At 37.2% G+C, this 25264-nt stretch overlaps 1 protein-coding gene across 3 annotated transcripts in view; it reads left to right on the forward strand.

Moving 5' to 3' along the window:
- SCAMP1 (secretory carrier membrane protein 1) overlaps positions 1-25264 on the forward strand; it is a 96771-nt gene that overhangs the window by 9031 nt on the left and 62476 nt on the right. Inside the window, exons 2-3 of one of the 3 annotated variants that reach the window (XM_074360090.1) lie at positions 13683-13783; positions 16294-16371. In XM_074360090.1, the coding sequence (XP_074216191.1) occupies positions 13748-13783; positions 16294-16371 (114 nt within the window). In that variant the 5' untranslated portion in view covers positions 13683-13747. The remainder of the gene's footprint in view (positions 1-13682; positions 13784-16293; positions 16372-25264) is intronic. The other 2 variants (XM_074360088.1, XM_074360089.1) reach the window with 2 other exon arrangements.

Here is a 25264-nt window from a genome sequence, read left to right on the forward strand (position 1 = left end):
ATCCCAAACTCCCAATTTCCCCCTCCCTTTTCTGCACAGTAAGCATGTTTGTTTTCTGTGTCTGTGAGTCTCTTTTGTAGATAAGCTCATTTGTCTAATTTTTTTAGATTCTACATATAAGTGATATCATATGGTATTTGTCTTTCTGGCTTACTTAGTATGATAATCTCTAAGTCCATCCATGTTGCTGCAAATGGCTTTATTTTATTCTTTTTTACAGCTGAGTAGTATTTTATTATATACATACCACATCTTTATCCAGTCATCTGTCAATGGACATTTAGGTTGCTTCCATTTCTTGGCTATTGTAACCAATACTGCTATGAACATTGGGGTGCATGTATCTTTTTGAATTAGTTTCCTCTGGTTATTTGTTGAGGAGTGGGATTGCTGGATCATATGATAGGTCTATTTTTAGTTTTTTGAGGAATCTCCATACTATTTTCCATAGTGGCTGCACCAAACTACATTCCCACCAACAGTGTAGGAGGGTCCCCTTTTCTCCATACCCTCTCCAGCATTTATTGTTTGTGGATTTTTTAATGATGGCCATTCTGACTGGTGTGAGGTGATATATAATTCTAGTTTTGATTTGCATTTCTCTAGTCTTAACAGTTTTTAAAGTTACCATTATGATTGCTTTTTTAAAAAATTGAGTTATAGTCATTTTACATTGTGTCAAATTCTAGTGTAGAGCACAACTTTTCAGTTATACATGAACATACATATATTCATTGTCAAATTTTCATTATGATTGCTTTTTGAAGTCATGGGAAGCTAGCAGAAAATGAGTCCCTGGTGTCACAGTTGAAACTATGAACATTTTATCCCCTTGCATATATTGTTGTAGAGAATGCTTGGCTTTGGTGGTGCTGTGATTTTAACTGCTGGTCTGAAGAGCTTAACCACGAAGTTAACAAGAATAGGTTATTTGTTTAGCCAGAATTCCTTTCATAAGAAAATGTTCTATGAAACATACATTTTGCTCTGAGATGGAAAAACTACATGTAAAAGTTGACTACCTATAATATGACCAAAATACTGAGACCTTTTAAAATTTGTTCATAGGTCTCTGCTTGCTGCATTTAGTGGTAATTGTTTTGCTATTTCAATATTTAATATATTAAAGGAGAATGACAGAAAACTCATTAATCTTGGTAGAGAACCACTATGTATGATAAAGCAAACTTTTTTTTTGTGGAAAAATTTCATGAGAGTGTACTGAAAATAAGGGAGGTTCTCCCATCCCTAGGATATGAATTCAGTGGCTCATTCATTAGTGGTCATTTGAACTCACTGGTCAGTTGAACAGACATATGACCAAATATTTTCCTTTTCTTTGTGATCAACCTTTTTCTTTTTATGTCTGTATATTTTAGTGCGTTAATATTGGGGCACGTAGCTCTTTTAGCTGCATAACTTCTCAAATTTCAGGGGAAATTTTCGTGATTCCATATAATAGGATGCTAAAATAAAGTATCCAGTTTTTAAGTATTCAAACTCTGATGTCAGTGTAGTGTCTGATTGCTAATCCCCCTACTCTATCCCTTTTTACTTCTTAATGAGCATTTCTGTATTTACCAAGGGCAGTGAGTGATTTGGCATTTAGATTTTGAAGACATATGGATTTATAGTTGGTTGTTAACATTCTTCCAAGAAATGTTACATCTAATTATCTTTTTTTAACACAACTTTGAGATGTAATTCATATACCATACAGTTCACCCATTTAAAGGGTACGAAGTGATTTTTAGTATATTCACAGTTGTGTTATCATTGCTGCTATCAATTTTAGAACATTTTCACCACTCCAAAAAGAAACCCCGTACCCTTTACAGCCATTCTCCATTTCCCTTCCAACTTCAGCACTAGGCAGCCACTGACATGCTTTCTGGACATTTCATATAAATGGAACCGTACGACATGTAGTCTCTTAGGACTGGCAGCTTTCATATAGCATCATGTATTTAAGGTTTATCCATGTTATAGCATGTATTAGGACTTCACTTCTTTTTATTGCCAAATTATAATTCTATTGCATGGACATACTACATTTTATTTGTGTGTTCATTAGTTAATATAAATTTGGATTGTTTCCCACTTATGGCTGTTAGGAATAATGCTGCTATGAATATTTGTGTACAAGTTTTTATGTGGACATATACATACATACCTAGGAGTAGAATTGCTAGATCATTTGGTAACTGCTAAAGTATTTTCCAAAATGACTGTACCAGCAGAGTATGAGGATTCTGGTTTTTTAACATCCTTGCCAATACTTTTTATCTTTTTGATTATAGCCATTCTGATAGTATGAAGTGGTATCCCATTATGGTTTGCATTTCCCTGGTAGCTACTGATGTTGAGTATCTTTCCATATATGCCTTTTGGCCATTTGTATATTTTCTTTAGAGAACTTCTATTCAGATCCTTTGTGCATTTTAAAATTGTTTCTTTTTCTCATTGAGTTAGAGTTGTTCATGTATTTTAGATACAAGTCACTTATCAAATATATGATATGTGAAAGTTTTCTCCCGTTTTGTAGGTTATCTTTTTACTTTCTTGGTGTATTTTATGGCAGGAAGGTTTTTAGTTTTGATGAAGTCCAATTATTTATTTTTTTCTTTTGTTGCTTGTGTGCTTGGTGTCATATCTAAGAGGTCATTGCCTAACCTGAGGTCATGAAGATTTATTCCTGTGTTTTCTTCTATGAGTATGTGCATGTGTTTAGCGCTTTGATTCATTTTGAGTGAACTTTTGTAAATGGTCAGAGGTATTGGTTGTCTAAAGTTACATTTTAAATCTTAAGAATTTATTATAGATGTAAGACATTTTGGTACTATCTAAATGTTTAGTTTGTTATCCTGTTGATTGGTTTAAAAAGTCATTTGGTTTCTTGACATTGCTCTATCTTTAGACATATTATCTCTCTTTTAACTGGCTTTTGTGTGGTTCATGTAGGTCAAATACGGTGCCACATAATAAATAAGCAATTTGAAATAGTAGGACCCCTTTACTTTAGTGGTATCTCACAGCATATGCCATGGACCATCTAATTCTTTGGCCAGTGGACTGATTTCTGTTGTTTTGGCTAGATGGTTAATGTGACTGAGTGGGTCCAGTGGCCTGGTTTGAAAAACAAGCAAAGCATATTCTCAGTCTTAATCAACCATTATATTTAAATTGTAGAGTTTGCCAGTTTGATAAGATCTCTGTAGTTACTTAAAATTTTTGTGTAATTGCTGTCACTGTATTTGAGATTAAATAGAGTTTTAAATTCAGTTGTCTTCCAGAGATTTGTTACCATTGAAGATGGAATAAGGTTAGATTATTTGTGTAGCCAAACGTATATGGAGCTCTGAAAGTGAATCAGACACTGTGATAGTCACCAGGAATACAAAGATAAGAGAACTCCCTCATGTCAAAGAATCCACACTTTAGTTGGGAGACATAATGTGCAACTAAATGCTTGGATGCTAGAGAAACAAGAATAGAACGATTTTCAGATTGCAGGAGAAAGGTGGTTTCTGAGAAGGTGATGGCTGAGCTGTATTGAAGGAAAAGGAGGAATTGGTCACTATTGTAGCCTCAGTTTCCCTAAATGCAGAGTCTAAGGCAGAAGGCTTATGTGTTATAGTTTGCTGCCCTCATTTAATAGATGGGGAAGTTCAGACACAGAGGTTAATGGTTCCAAGTTTACTCAGGAATTATAGAACTTAAACTAAAACTATTCCATGCATGGCTTTAATAAGGATAATGCTGTGAGAGGATTTCTCACAGCAGCTGCTCAAAGTGCTGCTGGCAATATGAAATAGAACAAAGAAAGGACCAGATCTCTTAATTTGATTTTGACTGGGCTGAGTTTCTTGCTTTCTGTATTAAGTCCCTTACATGGATCATTTTCTGGATGAAATTTTTACCAAATTATACTATGTTCAGAAATTAAGGGTTTTTTTCCCCCAAAGAATTCTTTCTTTAGAATGTAGAGGGGCTAGATAATGAAATAATTTTTTTGGCACATTATGCTAGTGTTAACATGGGCAGATAGTGCAACTTAAGATGTGGTTGTTAACTTTTAAGTTACGAGGTAAATCTGCTTAATTGTGTTTGCTTCAATTTCTAACTTACTAAGGAGTAATTTGGGTCCATAAAAATTAGTTGTGTGACTCTTTCAGGTTTGAGTAAGACTGTCTTGATTTGCAGTGAAAAATGAATATTAAGTTTTCAAAATCATGATTTATTGAAAAATTCCTAGTAGTCCCTCCCCCGCCTTTTTTTTTTTTTTTTAAATGATTAGGACATAAAAAACTGTAGTATTTCTCCGGGTAGGTGAAGTTCTTGGTGTCTTTTAAATTCATATGATTACAGTAGCTCTGAGAAGTATAGAGTAGGAAAAAAATTTAACTCTCCAAAGGTAAGGCCTCTCATAGCCTCTATCTTGGGAGTTTTCTTGTTTAATCAAGTTGCCTAGTCTAGTGTATAATATTGATTGGATTAAGTAGAGCTGTTGAAGAGTGTTTTAATTAAGTTTTGTGGAGCAATGCAGTGTTTAATTCAGCCTTTTTCTTTTGAAGAAATATTGTTTGAAACATTAATTTGTGTCCTTTATTAGATTTTCTTCTAAAAACTTGGCCTTTGGAGTCAGATTTGAAACTGAATCCTGACCATGTCACTTACTAGCTGTATGGCTGTGGGCAAATTACTTTCATATCTCTGAGCTAGTATTCTTAGCAGTGAAAGAAAGGGTATAGAATCTAAGTCATAGGGTGTTCTGAGGATTATAAGATAATTAAAGAGTCTAGTTTTGAGCTAAACTAGATGAATTCTTTCTCTCCTCGAATCTATCTTTGCTATAGCCTTCGTAAATTTCCCATAGGTTTCCTTGACAGAATTGTAAATGTGCCTTTTTTTCTAAGTGTTTTTTTTTTTTTTAATCTTCATATTATTGTCTTCTGATATCTTATGTGAAAAAATCAAAGGAAAGAGAAAGTCTGCTGTGATGTATTAAAACATTAGCTTGGAAAGCTTCTGATCAGGTCTCTTGCCATCTTTTGTAGTTTTGAAAAACTTAGAGGAAATTTAGCTTTAAGTCTGAGTTTCTTGTTTTCCTTTTTGCTGACACAGCTGAATTTGCTGAAATGGATGAAAGTGAAATTATAAGCCAGCCCTGAATAAATCAGTGATTAGATCAACACTGTCCAATGGAAATGTAATTTGTGTCATGTATGTAATGTAAAATTTTGTAGTAGCCATATGGAAAAAAATCAGGTGAAATTAATTTTAATAATACAATTTATTTAATCCCATATATGCAAAATGTCTTTCAACACATAATCAGCATAAAAATTATTGATGACATTTTACATTGTTTTGTGCTAAATTTTTGAAATCAGAAACATGATGTGTTTTAGACTTTCAGCACATTTCAATTTGGACTGGTTATTTCAAGAGCTATGTGGCTAGTGGCCACTGCATTATATAACACAGGTCTAGATGAATAAAATATATCACAACAGTAGTAAGCTTTAGCAGTGGGTAATAAAAGAATGTCAGTTGTTATCACTGATTTAAAGTTTGTCTTTATTCCTTAGCAGTCACTTACGTGGATGCTGAGAGTTTACCTATCTTTGCAATTCCTGTCCCATAAATGATTTCACCAGTTACTCATAGTCTATTCCCAAATTTTTATAAATTTTCATAGGCCTAAAATATGCTCTTTGGTTATTGAGAGCATAGACCAAACTTTAATTACATTTGTTCTTGTCACAGTAATCAAATCTGTAGCTGTGACATGAGCAAGTCTGTATTTTGAGAAGCTTGTGTGGTTCATTGTGAAGACTGGGGAAGGGGTCAGAAGATGGGAAGGGGAACAGTAGGAAGGGTATTGCAGTTTACAAGTGAGAAATACAGGCCACTGGATGGAAGGGAGTGTGGGGTGGGAGATGGAAAAGTGGATAGAAAGAAGGGGTCTGATAGTTTGAGGGTTATATGTGTTGGAGGGAATGTTTTTATTTCTTTGCTTGTGTGCATTTTAAAGATAATTGAGACTTGAAATGTAGATGTGAGAGGAAGTAGATGAACATAGAGAAAAGGATAAGTTAGGATAATCCTGGGAAAAAATGGGAAGAGCTGAAACATATATAGAGTTTTTTCTTTAAAACAGTTTTTGTCAGGTTGGCTTAAACTTTTGAACAGTGGGGAATATCTATCACTGAGAAAAGTAAAGGATACATTAAAGATGAGTTTTATTTGTAGTCTCCTCCCACTTTTTAAATTAGAAAGGAGAGAAGGTAAAACTAGAGTTATATCAAGCAGTGATTTAACAGCAGTTTTTAATCAGTAAGTATGTTTGGGATCAGTATGTATACTCTGGATCAGTAAATCTTCGTACTTACTAAAATCTTTCTCACCCAGCAGATTTTATTTAAATATAGTTAATGACAGTAAACTGTTTTTACGTAGAGTTTTATTGGGGTACAAAATGGCAAAGAATATTAGTTCCACCTGTTGTGGTTTTAAGACAGGGAGGTGTGCTCAGGTTGCCTCAGGTGACGGAGGTTGATTGTTTGGATTCTTGGGAAGGGAAGGAAGGCCAACATAGTCTGTCTCTGCAATTGTGATGAAACAGTTTCTGAGAGCTAACAAGGTGTTTCCTCAGTCCACACTCCCTGCCTTTTACCTCCCTCCTGCCAAGCAGTGGAAACCACTTTCATGTGAAATCAGTATTTATAAAATATAAAAATTGAACTGCACTGATTCAAGTGAAGGTTGGGAGGCTGAACTCTGGCCACCTTTTCCCTCTTCTGCCCCATTACACTTCCTCCTCCTTTTCCCTTCACCCCACGGCCCTCCTGAGGATCTGTGGTACCATGTGAAAACTTCTGTAACACCAGTCATGCCTCTTCAACTGGAAGAGCAGTAACTCTGTTGGCCCTGTTTTCATTTTGGTGACTCATTGGCAACTCTAGTAAATGGCATTCCCTTCAGACACTGAACCTACTGCTCCCTTTTCTGGTCACCTCCTTCTGACTTTGCTTCTATTTATCTGTCTTTCTACTGTGACTAGTGTCAGCTTCTACTGTTGCTACTAATTGCAGTATAATCATTATGTCTCATATTAAAGTGCCTCCAGGAATAGGCTCTAATTGGATTGGTTAGTTATTATCCAAAATACAGTCACTTCTGGGGTCGGCCAGGCTTCCTCATACCCAATTCTAAAAACGGCTACCATTGGCACAGAGGCCAGTTCTTCATCCTTTCGCAGGCATCTAGGCTAATTGGGTCATGTGACACAGACTGGGAGGAGAACGTCTGATTGCTTTCTTCAGAAGGTAGCAGTGGGTGTTTTTTGGCCTATTCATTACGTAAGATGTGCTATCTTGATACCTCAGTTAATCAAAAATGGACAGCTTTTTTGTTTGATTCTCTTTTATTGCTGGTAGTAATGATAACAGCCTCAGCTATCACTCGAGTATTTTACATGTGCAGAAAGTGTATTAATTATTTTACATATAGTAGCTCATGAGCTGTATGAAGTGCATCATTTTACTGATGAAGAAACTGAATCACATTGAAATATGAAGTGCCTTGTTCACTGTTAACAGCTTTTCAACAGTGGAACTGGGGTTTGAATACAGGCAGTTAGCTTTCCAAATAATAAAGACTTACGTTCTATAGCATAACATTTCAGAGCTGCAGCTGACCAGGGTGATCACCTATCATATTTCCCCTTTGTTAGATATGAAAACAATTGAGAATTGGTGACTTGCCTAAGATTGCAGAACCTAGTCATTTCCAGGAACCCAGAGTCTCTAACTCCTAGACCAGTACTATTTCTACTTCGGAACAAATACCTGAAATGCACAATGTTTTTTGAGTGTTAATCTTGAAACCCAAACCTATTAAATGTTAACAGATGAATTACGTGGATACATAATATATGGTTGTACACAATAATCCATGTAAGCTTTTATGTTTTTAAACTGTTTAGCTTGTGTGTTTACACACACACACACACACACACACACACACAGACGAGACTGAGGTTAATTATCCACAAGAAATGTTTATTGAAGAAATTATTATTGAATTAATATCCTCATGTCTAGCTGAAGGTAAAAGTACTTTCTTTCCAGGTTGGAATCTTGTGAGATTGTATGTGGCCGTGTTTGAGAAATGTCCAACATAAAGCATGATGGAGGAAATCAATTGAAATACAGTGAAGATGTACTACCCTGGAGGGTTTGGCAGAGAAACTTGGATTAAAAATATGAAGAAGCTAATTATGCTAGACATAAAATATTTACTTATATTCTCTTCTTTAAGAAAACATTTATTTTTGTAATGCACCTTGATTTTTTAATGAAACATGACCTTGAAGTTAAGTTGCTTGCTAAAGAGAATCGCCCTGGCTTAACTAAATGACATAACTTATGTATCGTCAGGTCCAAATAGGATATTTAAACTCTAAAGAATGTCTTGCTTCTTGAGAGTTAATACATTTTAGAAGCCTCTCTAAGTCAATAAAATAAGACTAGCTCAGAATGTTTTCCTTGGTGGAAATGCAAATTCTCAGGCACCATCCTAGACATCAAGGTACATTGAGAAGGCTCAGCAATCTGGGTTTTAACAAGCCCTTCAGGTGATTCCAATGCTTGCTTTGTATGAGGACCACTGTCAGAAGCAACCAACTTGTCAGTTGAAACAGTTTCATTTTGATTGTGTTGAAGAGGAAGTGTGGTATCTTCCTGCTAAAGTTTTGAAATCAATTAACAATCAGCTCAGTGTCTTCCCTCAATAAAGTTATAATTGTGTTAAACTATTTTTAGTATATCTGATGGAAAGAATATATATAGACTTTGAAAAGTTCTGGCTTCATATTTTGTCTCAGACATATGCTAATTGACCTTGAGGCAGTTTCTTTTTTTTTTTTTTAAGGCCATAGCTTCTTTTTCTGAGAAATGGAACAATAACGTCCACCAGGGATAATCATAACAAGGATTGGAAATAATATAAATTAAGTACTCAATACTTAATAGACATGGAAATGTCATTCATTATTACTTAAATCATCAGCTTTGTTGTTTTTCTCCCAGTTTAGAGACTACAGCCTCCTCAACACTGTTTACATTTATTAAAACCAATTTTGAAATGTTAATTATGTGATAATTCAGAGATAGCAGTTCTTTATCTTCCTAAATCATTCTTAGCATATCCTGTACATACTCTGCTGCTTGGTCACTAATACTACGTTTGGAGAAATTCCAGACAGACTAAGCATGAACTGAATTGACTTGAGACAGTGATTTTGGCAAACTGCCAGTCAACTTTCAGCCTGGATTAAACTTTTCTAGATCTAAAAGGAAACAAGGCCATTTTAGGTATTGTAGTCAAAAGTAGAAAATTGGAAGAATGATTTCATTCTGGGCCTTTTTAGAACTAAGTTATACCTTATGTAGGATTTAAAAAACAGAACTTAATGTAAATTTGAACTTGAGGACCCTTGATAATTGGATATACATATTTGCAGAGAGTTGGGACTCATTGTAGCAGCATTGAGAGCATCACTTTGATGGTATGAATGTTGGCTAGGCAGGATCCATCTTTCTGACCTTTCCTCTTTTTTCTTTTTGAATTAATTTTCTTATGTGATTGTGAAAAACATTTTCATGGTTTCAAAGGAAAAACTATACAACAAGGTACATTCAAGGGAAGCCTAGCTTCTAAGCTTATGTGGTTTGCTCGCTGTTCTCTTCCTCTCCGTATAGGTAATCATTTTTGTTCGTTTTTGGTTTATTCTTTTTTAAAAATAAAATTAAAACATTTTATCTTCCTTTGCTGATAAAAGGCAACATTATATTTACATTGTTCTGCACCTTTTTCACTTATTCCATGGCATGAATAGATCTACTGTTCTACAACTGCATAGTACTCTGTCATAGAGATGTATCATAGTTTATTTTATTTTATTTTTTACACTTTTTTATTGAGTTGTAGTCATTTTACAATCATAGTTTATTTAGTTTGCTTCCAGTCTTTTACTATTACAGATAGTATTTTGCAGTATATCTTTGGGATAAATTCCTAGAAATGAGATTACGGGTCATAGTTTAATTTTCTTATTTCTAGTCGTGGCCTTTTCTACTTAGGGAAGTTCCTTTAGCATTTGTTGTAAAGCTGGTTTGGTGATGCTGAATTCTTTTAGCTTTTGTTTAGCTTTGAAAATCAACTGATAACCTTATGGGAGTTCCCTTGTATGTTATTTGTTGCTCTTCTCTTGCTGCTTTTAATACTTTCTCCTTGTCTTTAATTTTTGTCAACTTGATTACTATATTCCTCGGTGTGTTCCTCTTTGGATTAATCCTATATGAGGCACTCTGGGCTTCCTGGATTTGGATTACTATTTCCTTTCCCAAGTTAGGGAAGTTTTTGGCTTTTATCTCTTCAGATATTTTTTCAGGTCCTTTCTGTTTCTGGGACCCCTATAATGGAAATATTAGTGTACTGTATGTTGTCCCAGAGGTCTCTTAAACTGTCTTCATTTCTTTACATTCTTTTTTCTGTTCTGCAGTAGTGATTTCCAGTACTCTACCTTCTAGCTCACTGATCCGTCCTTCTGCCTCAGTCTACTCTTGGTTCCTTCTAGTGTGTTACTCACTTCAGTAATTGTATTCTTCACCTCTGGGTATTCTTTATATTTTCTCTTAGCTAAAAACTTCACTCTATGCATCTGTTCTCCTCCCAAGTTTTCTGATCATCTTCCCAATCATTACTCTGAACTCCTTCTCAGGTAGATTGCCTACCTCCTCATCTCTTATTTCTTCTTCTGGGATTTTATCTTCTGCCTTTGCCTGGAGCATATTCCTCTGCCACCTCATTTTGTCTGAATTTCTATTTGTATTTTTATGTAAGTTTGTTACATTTCTTGACCTTGGAGAAGTGGCCCTCTGTATGAGATGTCTTAAGGTGTCCCAGCAGTGCATTCCCCTCTCATTACCTGAGAGCTAGAGTCCAGCTGATCCCAGAGTAGAGTGTGGCCTGCATTTGTGGACTCCTTCCACAGGCTGTGGGGTTGTTACTTTCTTTCTTCTGATGTCTCCCCCTGGTTGGTGAGGCTGGACTAGAGGCTTGTGCAGGTTTCCTGGCAGGAGGGGTGGATGCCTGCCCTTGCTGGGTGGAGCTGGGTCCTGGCCCTCTGGTGGGGAGGGCCGTTTCCATGGGTGTGTCTACAGGCGTCTATGGGCTCAGGAAATCTGCTGATGTGTGAGGCTTTGCTCCCACCCTCTATGTTGTTTGGCCTGAGGTGTCTCAGCACTTAAGCCTACAGGCTGCTGGCTGGGGCTAGATCTTGGTGCTAATGACCCAAGCAAGATGTCAGCCTCCAGGAAAGCTCATGTAGATAAATATTCCCTGTGTGTCCACCACTAACTTTTATGTCCCCAGGGTGAGCCACAGCTGCCCCCTACGTCCCCAGGAGACCTTCCAAAACAACAGGCAGGTCTGGCCCAGGTTCCTATGAAATAAATCACTGCCTCTGCCCTTGTTCCTAGTGAATGTGAGATTCTGTGTGCACTCCTTAAGAGAGTGAAGTCTCTGTTTCCTCCAGTCCTGTGGAGCTCCTGCAATTAAGCCACATTGACCTTCAAAACCAAATGCTCTGGGGACTCCTTCCTGATGCTATTAGCATACAGTTGACTCTTGAACAAGGCATGGTCCACTTATATGTGGATTTTTTCAATAGTAAATATTACAGTACTACATGATCTGTGGATGCAGAACCATGGATATGGAGTATAGGGAGGACCAGCTCTCAGTTACACAGATTTTTGACTGGGCCAAGGTTTGGTGCCCCTGACCCTTACGTTGTTGGAAGGTCAACTGTAGTTTTAATTAGTATTTCTCTTATGAGTGAGATTAAACATCTTTTTACTTACACTTTTTTTTAAACATTTAAAAAAATTGAAGTATAATTGTTTTACAATGTTACATTAGTTTCTGGTGTACACCATAGTGATTGTTATGTATATATTCTTTTTCATTACAGGTTACTACAAGCCATTGAATATAGTTCCTTATGTTACAGAGTAGGACCTTGTTGTTTATCTATTATGTAAATAGTAGTTTGTATCTACCAATCCCAAACTCCCAATTTATCCCTCCCCACCCCCTTTCCTCCCAGTAACTAAAGTTTATCTTCTGTGTCTGAGTCTTGTTCTGTTTTGTAAATAAGTTCGTTTCATTTTTTTTAGTTTCCACATATAAGTGATATCATATGATATTTGTCTTTCTCTATCTCACTTACTTCACTTAGCATGATCTTTAAATCCATCAATGTTGCTGCAAATGGCATTATTTCATTCTTTTTTATGGCTAACATTCCATTTTATATATGTACCACATTCTTCTTTATCCGTTCATCTGTTGGTGGACATTTAGGTTGCTTCCATGTCTTGGCTATTGTAAATAGTGCTGCTCTGTACATTGGGATGCATGTATCTTTTCGAATTATAGTTTCCTCCAAATGTATGCCCAAGAATGGAATTGCTGGATCGTATAGTAACTCCATTTTTAGTTTAAGGAACCTCCATAATGTTATCCATAGTGGCTGCACCAATTTACATTCCCACCACAGTGTAGGAGGGTTCCCTTTTCTCCACACCCTCCCCAGCATTTATTATTTAGACTTTTTGAAGATGGCCATTCTGACAAGTGTGAGGTGATACCTCACTGCAGTTTTGATTTACATTTCTCAAATAATTAGTGATATTGAGCATCTTTTCATATGCCTGTTGGCTATCTGTATGTCTTCTTTGGAGAAATATCTATTTAGATCTTCTGCCCATTTTTTGTTTGTTTTTGTTTGTTTTTGATACTGAGCTGTGTGAGCTGCTTGTATATTTTGGAAATTAATCCCTTGTTGGTTGCATCATTTGCAAATATTTTCTCCCAGTCTGTAGATTGTCTTTTCATTTTGTTTATGGTTTTCTTTGCTGTACAAAAGCTTTTAAGTTTAATTAGGCCCCGTTTGTTTATTTTTGTTTTTATTTCCATTTACTCTAGGAGATAGATCCAAAAATTATTGCTGCAATTTATATCAAAGAGTGTTCTGTCTATGTTTTCCTCTAGGAGTTTAATAGTATCCAGTCTTAGATTTAGGTCTTTAATCCATTTTGAGTTTATTTTTGTATATGGTGTTAGGAATGTTCTAATTTCATTCTTTGACATGTAGCTGTCCAGTTTTCCCAGCATCACATGTTGAAGAAATGGTCTTTTCTCCATTGTATATTCTTACCTCCTTCACTTACACTTTTTGAATTAACTTCATATTTATGCTAATTTTTTCAGGAAGTATTTCTTGATTATTACTGCTCCTACTATCTTAAATAATTATTCTGGATTTCTTCCCTCTAGAGGTGGTAATAATCACTCAAGAAAAAATGTTATCTCGCACGTATGATTAAATTAAAAAACCTATTTACCTATTTCTTGTATTCAAAGATGTCAGTCTAATTTGAGAAAGAATATTTGCATGAAGATCATCATGGTTAAGTGAAATAAATGCTAATGGAGATAGATAAATACCAAGTTCTGTGGGAGCATTGAGATTGGGATGGAGTGACTTGAGTATCAGGAAGGCATCAGGAAGATTATTGGTTAGCATATGAAGTAATTTTTGGATTGAGTCTTTCAGGAAGAGAAGATTGCTAGGCTGACCCTGCCTGGAAGAGTATTACTGCCAGAGGAAACAATGCCGAGGAAGAATATGGTGTCTGAGGATTCACAGGTCACCGGATTTTGTGGGTGGGAGTGGGGTGGGTTTGAGGCTGCAGCTGGACCATGTGGATTTACTAAAGCTCCATTTTTTGACCCTGAACTCACTTCTGAATTTAACCACAACTATGCCAACTTGAAAAATTTGATTCAAATATTCACGTTGCTGTTTTCTTAATTTTCCCCCTAAAGCATACATCCCCTTCTGATAACCTTCCCACTCCTCACATTTTTGGATAAACTTGGGAGGGTAACCCTGGGAGGTAGAGTGATTTCATTCCCTCCTTCCCATTTTATTGTTGAGTGAGCCTAAAGTCTTTATTTTTCATCTGTGCCATATTTTTAGCTTATTCTTACCACTTATTGCCAAGTTTGAGGCTCCATACTCAGTAGCTTGTTTCGTTACATTGAGAGAGAAGAATCTGGCAAGGTGAGGGTGATTATGAGAGTTGGTAAGCCTGGGAAGGTAGGCAAAGGCTAGGCTAGTCAGTCAGAAGCCTTATATCTCACTTTGAGGAATTTGTACTTTATAGTTCAGAATCTCTAAAAATCTGAAATGGATGAGGAACAGAGGGGTTGGAGGAGGGGAATGACAAGATTAGCTTTACATTTTTGAAAGATACCTTTTTTTTTTTTTTTTAAAGATTTTTAAAACCTTTATAGTTACTGGCTAGAGAGGCCCTCATTCCATCTGACAAGTAAAAATCATGCTTAGAATTTTAAAAATTCTCTTGAAACCCTCCTCATAATGTTTTTTTGATGACCAACATAGAAACTGAAAAGGGTTACAGAGAGGTTGAGACCCTTGCAGTTCACACAACTAATTGGTGTTTGCCAGTAGTCATGTTTTATTTCAGTGAAAAGGAGTTGTAGAACAGATAGTCTAGACTTGTATATTATTTGGTAACCCTTCCTAGGATGTTACTCTATGTCCTACATGAGGACAGCTACTGCAGATTACTGAGCAATGACTCTGATGCAGAGAATTTGGGAAGGAAAACCTTAGTCTAGCAGCCACTATTTATGGCTGGGCTGGAAGCAATGTGGCTTAGGGGCCAGGGGCCAAGAAACTTGATGGAGAAGGGATTTCACTTAACAGCTGAGTGTCATCCCCTTCTCTGAGATCCTCTTTAACTGCTGTGGGGAGGCACTACAATGCCTGATAAAATGAAGAAAACTAGCTTCTTGTTAACCAGGAATGTCTCAAAATGGAGAAAAATAATTTGTACTGCAGATGTTAGCATTTGGGGGATCAGAAATTGCCTGTACTTGAACTTGCTGCTTTCTTGCTACAAAGCAGCTAGAAAAAGACAACACATCATACTTGAGTTTCTGTTAAGGTGGTGAACTAGCAAAGGTTGCTGGCTTTGCTCACCATGAAAATCAATTTTGGAAGAATTATAAGTCACAAAAATTTTGTTAAAATATTACTGGGGTGGTCTTGGCACCTTTGTAAATCATTTGACAGCATTGGCGAGGGTCTATTTCTGGCTTCTCTATTTTTATTCCATTTGATTGTATGTCTGTATTAAATATGTTGAAAGGTAACTTTGATGACTGTTGAAGAAGATGGATTGAAGAAGGTACAGTGTAGATAAGAGAGCAGTGGTCCCCAGATCAGCAGAAGCATCTGGGAACTTACTAGAAATACAGATTCTAAGGCCTCACCCCAGACTTACTGAATCAGAAACTCTAGGAGTAGGGTGCAGCAATCTGTTTTATTTGATTCTAGAACATGCCAAAGTTTGAGACTAGGGGTATGAGGGCTGATGAGGCTGTCTGTACATTACAGTTTGCAAATGCGTTTCACATTAATTATGTAGTTGATTTTGTGAAGATGTTCATTATATTTGTGTCCTACATTCATAGTCAAGAGAAATAGAGTAACTAGGCTTGTGTGATTTAGTTATTTATATGAAAGCCCAATATTAAGATTTGAAAAGCTGGGATAATGTGGTAATATACTTGAAAAGGGAGCGAATCCAGGATCATGTAGAACAACAGACTATAGTCAAGGTGAAATTTTGTAGTAGAATAAAATAAGAGGTACTTAATCTTGAATACTCTAGATGTTACCTGTATGTGACATTGATTTCTAATGTACTTAAATCTACAGTAGGGAAAACTGAAGATAATATTTTTAAAAAAGGGACAGGGGAAACAGGAACTCTTTGTGGAGTACAAAGGAAAGGATGGCTGTACCCAAGATTTGCTAAGATGCCCTATGCAAATGGTTCCACACAGCTATTAAGAGGAGGTCTATTTTCATTCCTTCAGTAATAGCTAACAGCTGATTTGTATCTAACCCAGTTTTCACTTGTTTGTCTTTGAGGGTGTGAGGGCTGTGGGTTTAAATTCCAACTTTGTTGAAATGGGGCTGAATAAATCTGATAATCTTCTTTATTTTCCTCTGTTAGCTTTGGTGGGTGACTAAAAGTACAGATAAAGCAAATGCATTGTAAATATCAAAATTGCATCTTTAAAGGATAAGTAATCTTTATTTTCTTTCAAATTTTATTCCAGGACCCATCAGTTACACAAGTGACAAGAAATGTCCCACCAGGACTTGATGAATACAATCCATTCTCGGATTCTAGAACAGTAAGACTATTCTTAATTGGACTACTTTTAAATATTAAAATTGAAATTAAATAGGATTTCTGTTTCAATTATGGTTTCTTTTTTGGTTGACTGGTTAAACTTACATAAAACAAGCTGTTAGTGTTTTATTTAGAATTTAGCAAGTTCATTTTTTAAAAAATAGGGATTAGTAGTGATTAAAAATTACCATGATGGTCCTACAAATTAAATTGCTAATAACCTACCTAATATGTTAATATTACTACAGTTCTTTAAACAGAAGAGGGAAATGTTTTTTGGTATACATGTTGTCTTCATGGTAATATGGGGGGATGCTTTCTTACAAAGAAGGACCTGTGTATGGAACGGTACTGTGAATATTTGTACAATTGTCATTTGAATTAGGTGATTTTGAATAGGATCACCCTTCTACTCTGGTAGACTAGAACCTCTGGAATTTTGTTGTTGTTTTGGGGGGTAATTAGGTTTATTTGTTTATATTGTTTTTTATTTAATGGATGTACTGGGGATCGAACCCATGCCCTCGTGTGTGCTAGGCATGCGCTCTACCACTGAGCTGTACCCTCCCCCCGTAGAACCTGTGGAATTTTATCTGGCCTAGGAACATATTTTCAAAATTTAGTATTGATTTATAAAATGAAGGAGTATGAAAAAATCCTCATAGTACAGGGTTCTCTACTGAATGCATATTAGAAGCAACTCAGGAAACTTTATTACAGTATCCATTAGGGCCCTAATCTTTCACGGTGCAGTTTTGTTTTTTGTTTTTGTTTTAGCCCTTTTGATGATTTTATTGTGAGCCAGTTTTGAGGACAACTGAACTAGATTCTGTTGAGAATTCTCCCTCAAAATTTCTCTCGCAAATAATTTTGTCTCCTGTATTTGAGTCTTTAACTTAAACATCACACTTACGAGGCCCCTAATTATAAACATTGTTGACTCTTGAAATGTTAGTCATCCTCTTACAAATAATGTTCTTCAGTTTTATGCTTGGAATTACACGGCAGCATAAGGATCTTTACCTGATCATCTCTTCCTGAGGTATGTTTTTCATAGTCTTGAAAATAATTCTAGAAGATTCTGTAGGCTTTTGCTTGGAAATTTCTTAAAGATGTATCAACTTTTTAGTTTGAGGAAGAGCTTTGTACAAAGCAAAAGAACTAAAAAGAGTGAACTTAAATTTAACTTAATTTCAAAGCCCTCCTTAAATAGCCTCTATTTATGTGTAGCATCTGCAACCCAGGCTGGGATCATTGAGTGTTCATTGAGCATGTAAACTTCAGATTGAGCCCTGTGAAATGACCAGTAAGTCGACCAGTTTTGATGTGTACAAATAGCAGTCTCATATGGCTCAACCTTATAGTAAGCTGTGAGAGTGTATGAGAGTGCAGTTTGGTAGGAGTTGAAAGGGAGTAAAAAGAAGAGCCTGGTATATTTTATTCCACTATGTGTAGATCTTCTAACATGATTTCTGGTGGGGAATGGAGATGGGAACAAAACTTTTTAAAGTTTGCTGGTAAAGAATAAAAAAAGGTTTTTATATACTTTTTTGGAAGATTTCACTAGCAAAAAATATGCTTAACCTTCTTCCAGTAGCAGTGCTAGATGATTCTTTTCAGTACTAGCAGTGTTCTTTAACGAGCTGTCTGCCTTGTGCCATGTGCTTTGCCTATATTATCTTATCAAATTCTTATAACAACATTCAAAATGGATACTTTTTGTTTCCAATTTACTGATAAAGAATCTGAGCCACAAGTCATCCAGCTAGTAAGTTACTGGCAGAACTGGTTATGTAACTCATCTGTTTTTGTAAAGTTTCTGCCTTTCCATTTTGTCTTTAGAGTAGATGCCTAAGAAATAGAAGATAAAGTCTTGAGTCTGTGGACAATTTCTCACCTAATTGGAATTTTAGAAGTTACACAAAGAAGGTATATCCAGGAAAAATAAAATAAAAATGTAAATTATGGTTCTAAATGTTGAAACTTTACAGTCTAGGAATGGTTTTCTGAAAGAGAAAGGCAGTAATGACAGCCAGCTTACAATGAAACACTTCTCTTAGACTCAGTGAGCCTTTTTTTTTTTTTAAATAATGCAAAACAGGTTAATTTGTATGTCAACAATGAGGATTAGGATTCTAGATGAAAAAGGAAAGCAGTCTTGTGTTAAATGGAAAAGATCAAGATTCTGGACTTGGGACCTGCTAGTGGGAAGACTTGCTGTGTTGCCTTCATATGTTGTCTCTTCACCTGATGCAGCCTTTCAGCCTGTCCTTCCCCCTTTGCTGTCTTCTTAATTCCTCCTGATAGCCAAGCTGGTATTCCAGATGTCTTATGTTCCTGCTCTGTCCACCCAGAAACCTTTTCATGGAGCGTTTTTTGGCTTGTTTTTTCCGAGAAGCCAAGGCCTTCAGGTCTTGCAGGAGCCTGTTTAACGTGTTCTCCAACTGCAGGGCAGACTCTGTAGCTTTTATGCCAGTTTCCCAGTTTTCTATAACTAGCCTCTGTTGGAGAGGAACAGAGGAGTCACTCTCCTACCTGAGGTATACATAGGTTGATTACTTACTACTTCCTGGGTAAAATTATAACTAGGTTTGCAGAGGTCAATAGTTTCCACACTTTGTGACACAATAGACTTGGCAAGCACCTTTAATACTGATGTCTGGCTATAGTTACTATAGTGATACGGTGTCAGAACCGGGAAAATCATTGTTATGAGAACATTTTTGCATTTTCCACTGAACTTTTTACATAATGGAAAATGCAGATGAAATAATTTGAAAATTAAAAATTCTTTTGTTTGCTGTATGTATGGTTTCAGAAATTTGTCCTCCTCCCCCTTTTTCTTTTTTCAGCTATAACTGTTTTCCAAAACAGATCAGATGTACTTGGATAATTGATTTGAGTGATATGTTAGAACTCGGTCCAGGTACTATTTTAGGTGATTGGTGGTATCCATATTTGTCTTAGAAAAACATTTGTGAAAATAAAACTTCTAGATTGTTGCATAAGAGCTGCTTGAGGTCAAGTAGGACAATCCTTCAGCAGAATGAGTATATAATATTGTTAACGCTTTTAGAGAGTTCCTCTCGTTTTATTTTAAATTCTTTTGTTAGATTTTATTTTAAATTCTTTTGTTAGGTTTCCTTTTATATTAGTTTTCTATTTGAATGTAAATTTTAAGGAAGGCAACAATTAAATATTTAAATAACTTACATATTAATTCACTGTGTTATAAATTCAGAGAAAGGAGTCCTCATAAAACACCATAAAGTATAAACTCATTCAATCTGTTGGCAGCAGAGTAGAAGGCTATTTGGCACTTGAAATGTGGTAGTCTGAACTGAGATGTGCTATAAAATGGAAGGTAGTCTTTGGTTATGAAATAATTTTTTTGTTTGAACTTAAAATGCATTTTACCACGAATTGTTTTCAGCATGGTGGGTAGGTTCCCTGGACTACCCTCTACAACTTAATACTAGAAGGATTAGCTCATCCTTTAGAATTGGTATGCATTTATGGGGAAATATTTTCCTTTTAAATTAGGCAACAGTTTAAAATGCCAACTGCAGCTGATTCTCACTAGTTTCAGACACTGGTCATAGCATTCATGGCTTCAGATAGGATTTCTTCTAGTAGGTGTTGAAATATAGGGATAGGGAGATCTATGTATGGGGGAGGAAATGTGGTGCTGTTGATAAAATCCTTAGTGACGTTTCTCAGGACCTACTTTGCTGTCATATTTTTTTTCTTTAGGGATAGGCTGCCTCATACTTTTTCTGTTCTGCCGTTTTTGACGTATATGATTTTTGTCACATAAAGCAGCAAGATCTTTCTAAAGGAAGAAGCAAAAGTAGAAAATTCCAAGTACTGGCATGCCCAAGTAGTCATTTCTGAGCATAAAGGACATAAATAATTGATTTATATATAAATAAGAACTGCCTCTAACTAAGTTAATTTAGGGCGTGGAGTAGACTGAGTGTCATAAGACCTGAATTCTAATCTAGGCTCTGCCACTAGTTGGTAACTTTAGACAAACCATCTAACCTCTTAGGGAATTTTTTTTTTTTAGTGTGTAACAGTGGCTGCAGAGAGGAAGATGTTGACTTAAATGATTTTTTTTTCATTTTTTCAGTTTTATTAGGTAAAATTGTTATAGTTTGACTGCATATATAGAATGTATTGCATGTAAATACATATACACAACATACTGCACATATTTTTAAAATTTACATGTATGTACTGTTCATTGTTTCTAGGAACATTTAGAGCTTTAGCTTTTTAAACTGAGATTTATCAAAGGAATAAAGCCAACCACTAAATAAGAATTAATTCAAAAAGATACATAAACCCAGATGTTGAGTTAAATAATTTCTAATATCAGTTTCTCTTCTGAAAATGGATAAAACTTTTAGTTCCAGGACTGACTGGTTGTAGTTGTACTTAGTAGTTTACCTATCATTAGTACTGCAGAAGCAATTTCTGTACTGTAATACCTGTCTTTATTTTCTCTCACCATACGTTTCTTTTTTAATCTTTTCCTTTTTCATTTGCTTCTCACTGTCTTGTCTTTCTTGGAGCTTGTTATCTGTCCCTTGTGGAACCAGTCTTCTTTGTTTCTAGTCTCATTTAATCATAACTGTTGCCTTCCGTCCTTCTAGTGTCATTGGCTGGAAGTACCTGAGTTTTCTTTGGCTCAGACAGCTTCTTTTCCTGTATCTAATCAGTAGCCACGTCCTGTCACTTACACCTCCAGGAGGTATTACCTGTCCTTTTCATTACTCCTGAACTGTCCTAATTCAGGTACTCATGTGAGATAATACAATGGCCTATCTACTTACCTGTCTTCAATTTCTCTTAACATCTTTTTTTTTTGTACTGTGATTAGAATTATTTTTTTAAAAACAGAGTTCAGATTAGGTTTTCTCTCCTTAGAAATGTGTACACTGATTATGCATTGCCTCCTTGGTAGTGTGCCATGTGCGACCCTCCATGATTTGACCTCAGATTATCTTCTTTTATTTTTTTCTTGACTTTATTTATTTATTTATTGGCAGGGGGGAGATAATTAGGTTTAGTTATTTATTTATTCATTTATTCATTTGGATGGAGGTCCTGTGGCTTGAACCCAGGGCCTCATGCATGCTAAGCATACATTCTACCACTGAGCTATACCCTCTGCCCCCACACTTTATTTTTTAGAGCAGTTTAGGTTTACAGAAAAATTGAGCAAAAAATAGAGAGTCTCCATAGACTTCTCCAGGCTGTCTTTTTTTTTTTCTCTCTTTCTTCTTTTTGTTCTCTTTTCTTGTGCTTTGATGACTAGAGAAGCTCCTTTAATATTTCTTGTAAAGCTGGTTTGGAGGTCTTGAGTTTTTTTAGCTTTTGTTTATCTGTGAAACTTTTGATTTCGCCAAGTCTAAATGAGAGCCTCATTGGATAAAGTATTCTTGGCTGTAGGTTTTTCCCTTTCAGCACTTTAAATATATCGTGCCACTCCCTTCTGGCCTGAAGAATTTCTGCCAAAAAATCAGCTGATAACCTTATGGGAGTTCCCTTGTATATTATTTGTTGCTTTTGTCTTGCTGATTTTAATATTCTCTCTTTATCCTTAATTTTTGTGAATTTGATTACTATGTGCCTTGGTGTATTCCTCTTTGGGTTGATCCTGTGTGGGACTCTCTGAGCTTTCTGAACTTGGGTGAGTGTTTCCTTTCCCAAGTTAGGGAAGTTTTCAGTTAGTATCTCTTCAAAAATTTTCTCAGGTCCTTTCTCCCTTTCTTCATTTTCTGGTACCCCTATAATGTGAATATTAGTGTGCTTCATATTGTCCCAGAATTCTCTTAAATTATCCTCATTTGTTTTCATTCTTTTTTCTTCTGTTTGGCAATGGTGATTTCCACTATTCTGTCTTCTAGCTCACTAATCCATTCTTCTGCCTTGTTTAGTCTATTCTTGGTTCCTTCTAATGTGTTATTCATTTCGATAATTTTATTCTTCAATTCTGTTTGGATGTTCTTTATATTTTCCAGCTGTTTGCTAAAAACTTCACTCTGTATTTGTCAATTGAAAGTTGAGAGTTATGTTTTACTTGGTAGGAGGACCCGAGCTGGGATGACAGCCTCTCAGATTGCTCTGAGGGACTGCTCCGAAGAGGTAGGGGAGGAGCTAGGATATATAGGAGCTTTACAACAATTACCAGGTAGTTGGAACAATAAAAGATGACTTGTTACCTAAAGAAAACCAGGCATCTCAAGTTGCAGAATTTTGTGCTTTTCTATGTATGGGAGGAAGCAAACATTTGGGTTCATTGAATTCATTCCTTTGACAAGCTTCTAGGTATCTAGGGCTAGTATCTTGCGCGTTATTATTCTGAGTCCGCTCAGAGTACACCATTCTGAGTGGCTGCAGAGGCTGGGCTACAGGCTTGTCTTCACTGGGGGGTGGCTGCTGATGACTTGATGGCTTCAGCATTCTTTGTTTACTGATATGGTTTACAGTATTTTTCTTTCACACATCTACACTTCTCTTGAGTTCTGTGAACATCTTCACTATCATCATTTTAAACTCTTTCTCGGATATATTGCCTATTTCCTCATCACTTATTTCTTCTTCTGTGATTTTATCTTGTGCCTTGTCCTGGAGGATATTCCTCTGCCACCTCATTTTGTCTGTCTTTCTCTTTGTGTTTTTAGGTGGGCTAGTTATGATTCGCGACTTTGGAGAAGCGGCCTTCTGTGGGAGATACCCTATTCGTTCTAGCAGTACACTCTTCTCTTGTCACCCAAGGGGCAGGGGAGAGCTGATCCCAGTGTAGAGTCCAGCCTGTGTTTGTGGATTCCTTCCACAGGCTTGGGGCTGTTTTCTTATTTCTGATATCTGCCCCCTGGTGGATGAGGCTGGGCTAGAGGCTTATGTAGGTTTCCTGGCAGGAGGGGCGGTGTCTGCCCACTGGCTGGGTGAAGCTTGACCTGGACCTCTGGTGGGTAGGGCCTTGCCTAGAGGTGTTTTTGGCTCAGAAGGTCTGTAGATGGGTGAGGCTGTGTTTCCACCCAGTATGTTGTTTGGCCTGAGGGTTCCCAGCCCTTAAGCCTACAGGCTGTTGGGTGGGGCTGGGTCTTGGTGTTATTGATCCAGTCAAAGTATCAGCCTCCAGGGAAGCTCATGTAGATGAGCACTCCAGGAATATCCGCCACCAGCTTCTAAGTCCCCTGGGTGAGCTACAGCAGTCCCCTAACTCCTCAGGAGAACTTCCAAAACCAGTAGGCAGGTCTGGACCAGGTACCTATGCAATCACTGTCTCTGCCCCTGTACCTGGTGCACTTGAGATCCTGTGAGCACCTCCCAAGAATGTTAAGTCTCTATCTCTCCCGGTCCTGTGGGGCTCATGAAGTTAAGCCCCACTGGCCTTCAAAACCAGATGTCCTGGGGTCTCCTCCTCCCACTGCCAGAACCCTGGTCTGGGGAGTCTGACGTGGGGCTCAGAACTCTCATTCCTGTGGGAGCACCTCTGTGACTTAATTGTGCTTCAGTCTGTGGGTCACCCACCCAGGGGGTATAGGGCCCAACTATATCGTGAGCACACCCCTCCTACCATCCTATTGTGGTTCTCTCTCAGTATTTCCAGTTGAAGCAGATCTTTTTTTTTGCTAGGCTCCAGTCTTTTTTCTCAGTGGATGTTCAGAAGTCAGTTGTGGTTTTGTAGTTGCGAGGAGAGGCGAGTTCGTGGTCCTACTACTCTGCCATCTTGATTCCGGCCCAAAAAACTAAGCAACTGAGTTGAAGCTTCTGAGATGCTCAGGCTCATTTCCTTCCACCTCTTCACACATCACACTTCAGCAAACAGTTGCCCCCATTCAAAGAATGGAGAAGGCGGGGACGATGGATGCAGCGGAGGAGGTGACAACCTCTTTGGTGAGGCTGGGGGCAGAGAAGGGAACGACTGGCCTCAGCCTTGAATCTCGGCAAAAGGAACGGCACTCCTCTAAGAAGACACAGAAGAAGACCTCGTACAACTCTTCTCATGTCCCTGCTCCCTGCCCACTCCCCTAGGCTATCTTTAGGCTTATCCTCTAATGTGCTATTTGCTCCAGCTGAAGTCACCTCCCTTCTAACCCAAACTCCATTGATACCACCACCCCTGGGCCTTTTATTGGTCATTGAATGGAGTAAAGAGAGACTATGTGTGGTCATAATGCCTGGCTTCCCTAATATATCCTCTCCTCCTTCGGTAGGTCAAGGTAAACCTCTCATACTAGGTATATTCATTTTCTATTGCTGTGTAACAAATTACTACAACTTAGCAGCTTGAAAAAACACGTGTATTATTTTACCACTTCTGTAGGTCAGGAGTTTGCGCACAGCTTAGGTGTGTCTTTTGTTTAGGGTTTCATGAGGCTGTGATAAAGGAGTTGTCTGGGCTGCATTCTCATCCAGAGGCTTGACTGAGGAAGGATCTGCTTCCAAGCTCATTCAGGCTGTTGGTAGACTGAATATCCTGTGATTGTATGACTGAGGGCCCCAGCTTTTGGTTTGCTATCAGCTGGAGACTGCCCTCAGGTCATCAGTGCTGTCCACAGTTTTTAGAGGCTGCATGGTTTCTTGCCACATGGGCTTCCCCATCATGGCCACTTATTTCAGAGGGTCTGTAGAGAATCCCTCAGGCTAGTCTACCAATATGGAGTCTTACATAATATAACCCGTAACAGAATGTAATCAAGGGAATGGTAGCCCATCACTTCTACCATATTCTGTTGATTAGAAGCATGTCATAGGTCCTGCATGTACTCAAGGAGAGAGTATTATATAAAAACGTGAACACCAAGAGGGGAGTATCATTGAGATCACTTTAGGGTCTCTGTGCCACACTAGCAATAAGGTATGTATTACTTCATATC

This window comes from Camelus bactrianus, chromosome 3 (genome assembly GCF_048773025.1).
Source record: "Camelus bactrianus isolate YW-2024 breed Bactrian camel chromosome 3, ASM4877302v1, whole genome shotgun sequence".
Classification (NCBI taxonomy): Eukaryota; Metazoa; Chordata; class Mammalia; order Artiodactyla; family Camelidae; genus Camelus; species Camelus bactrianus.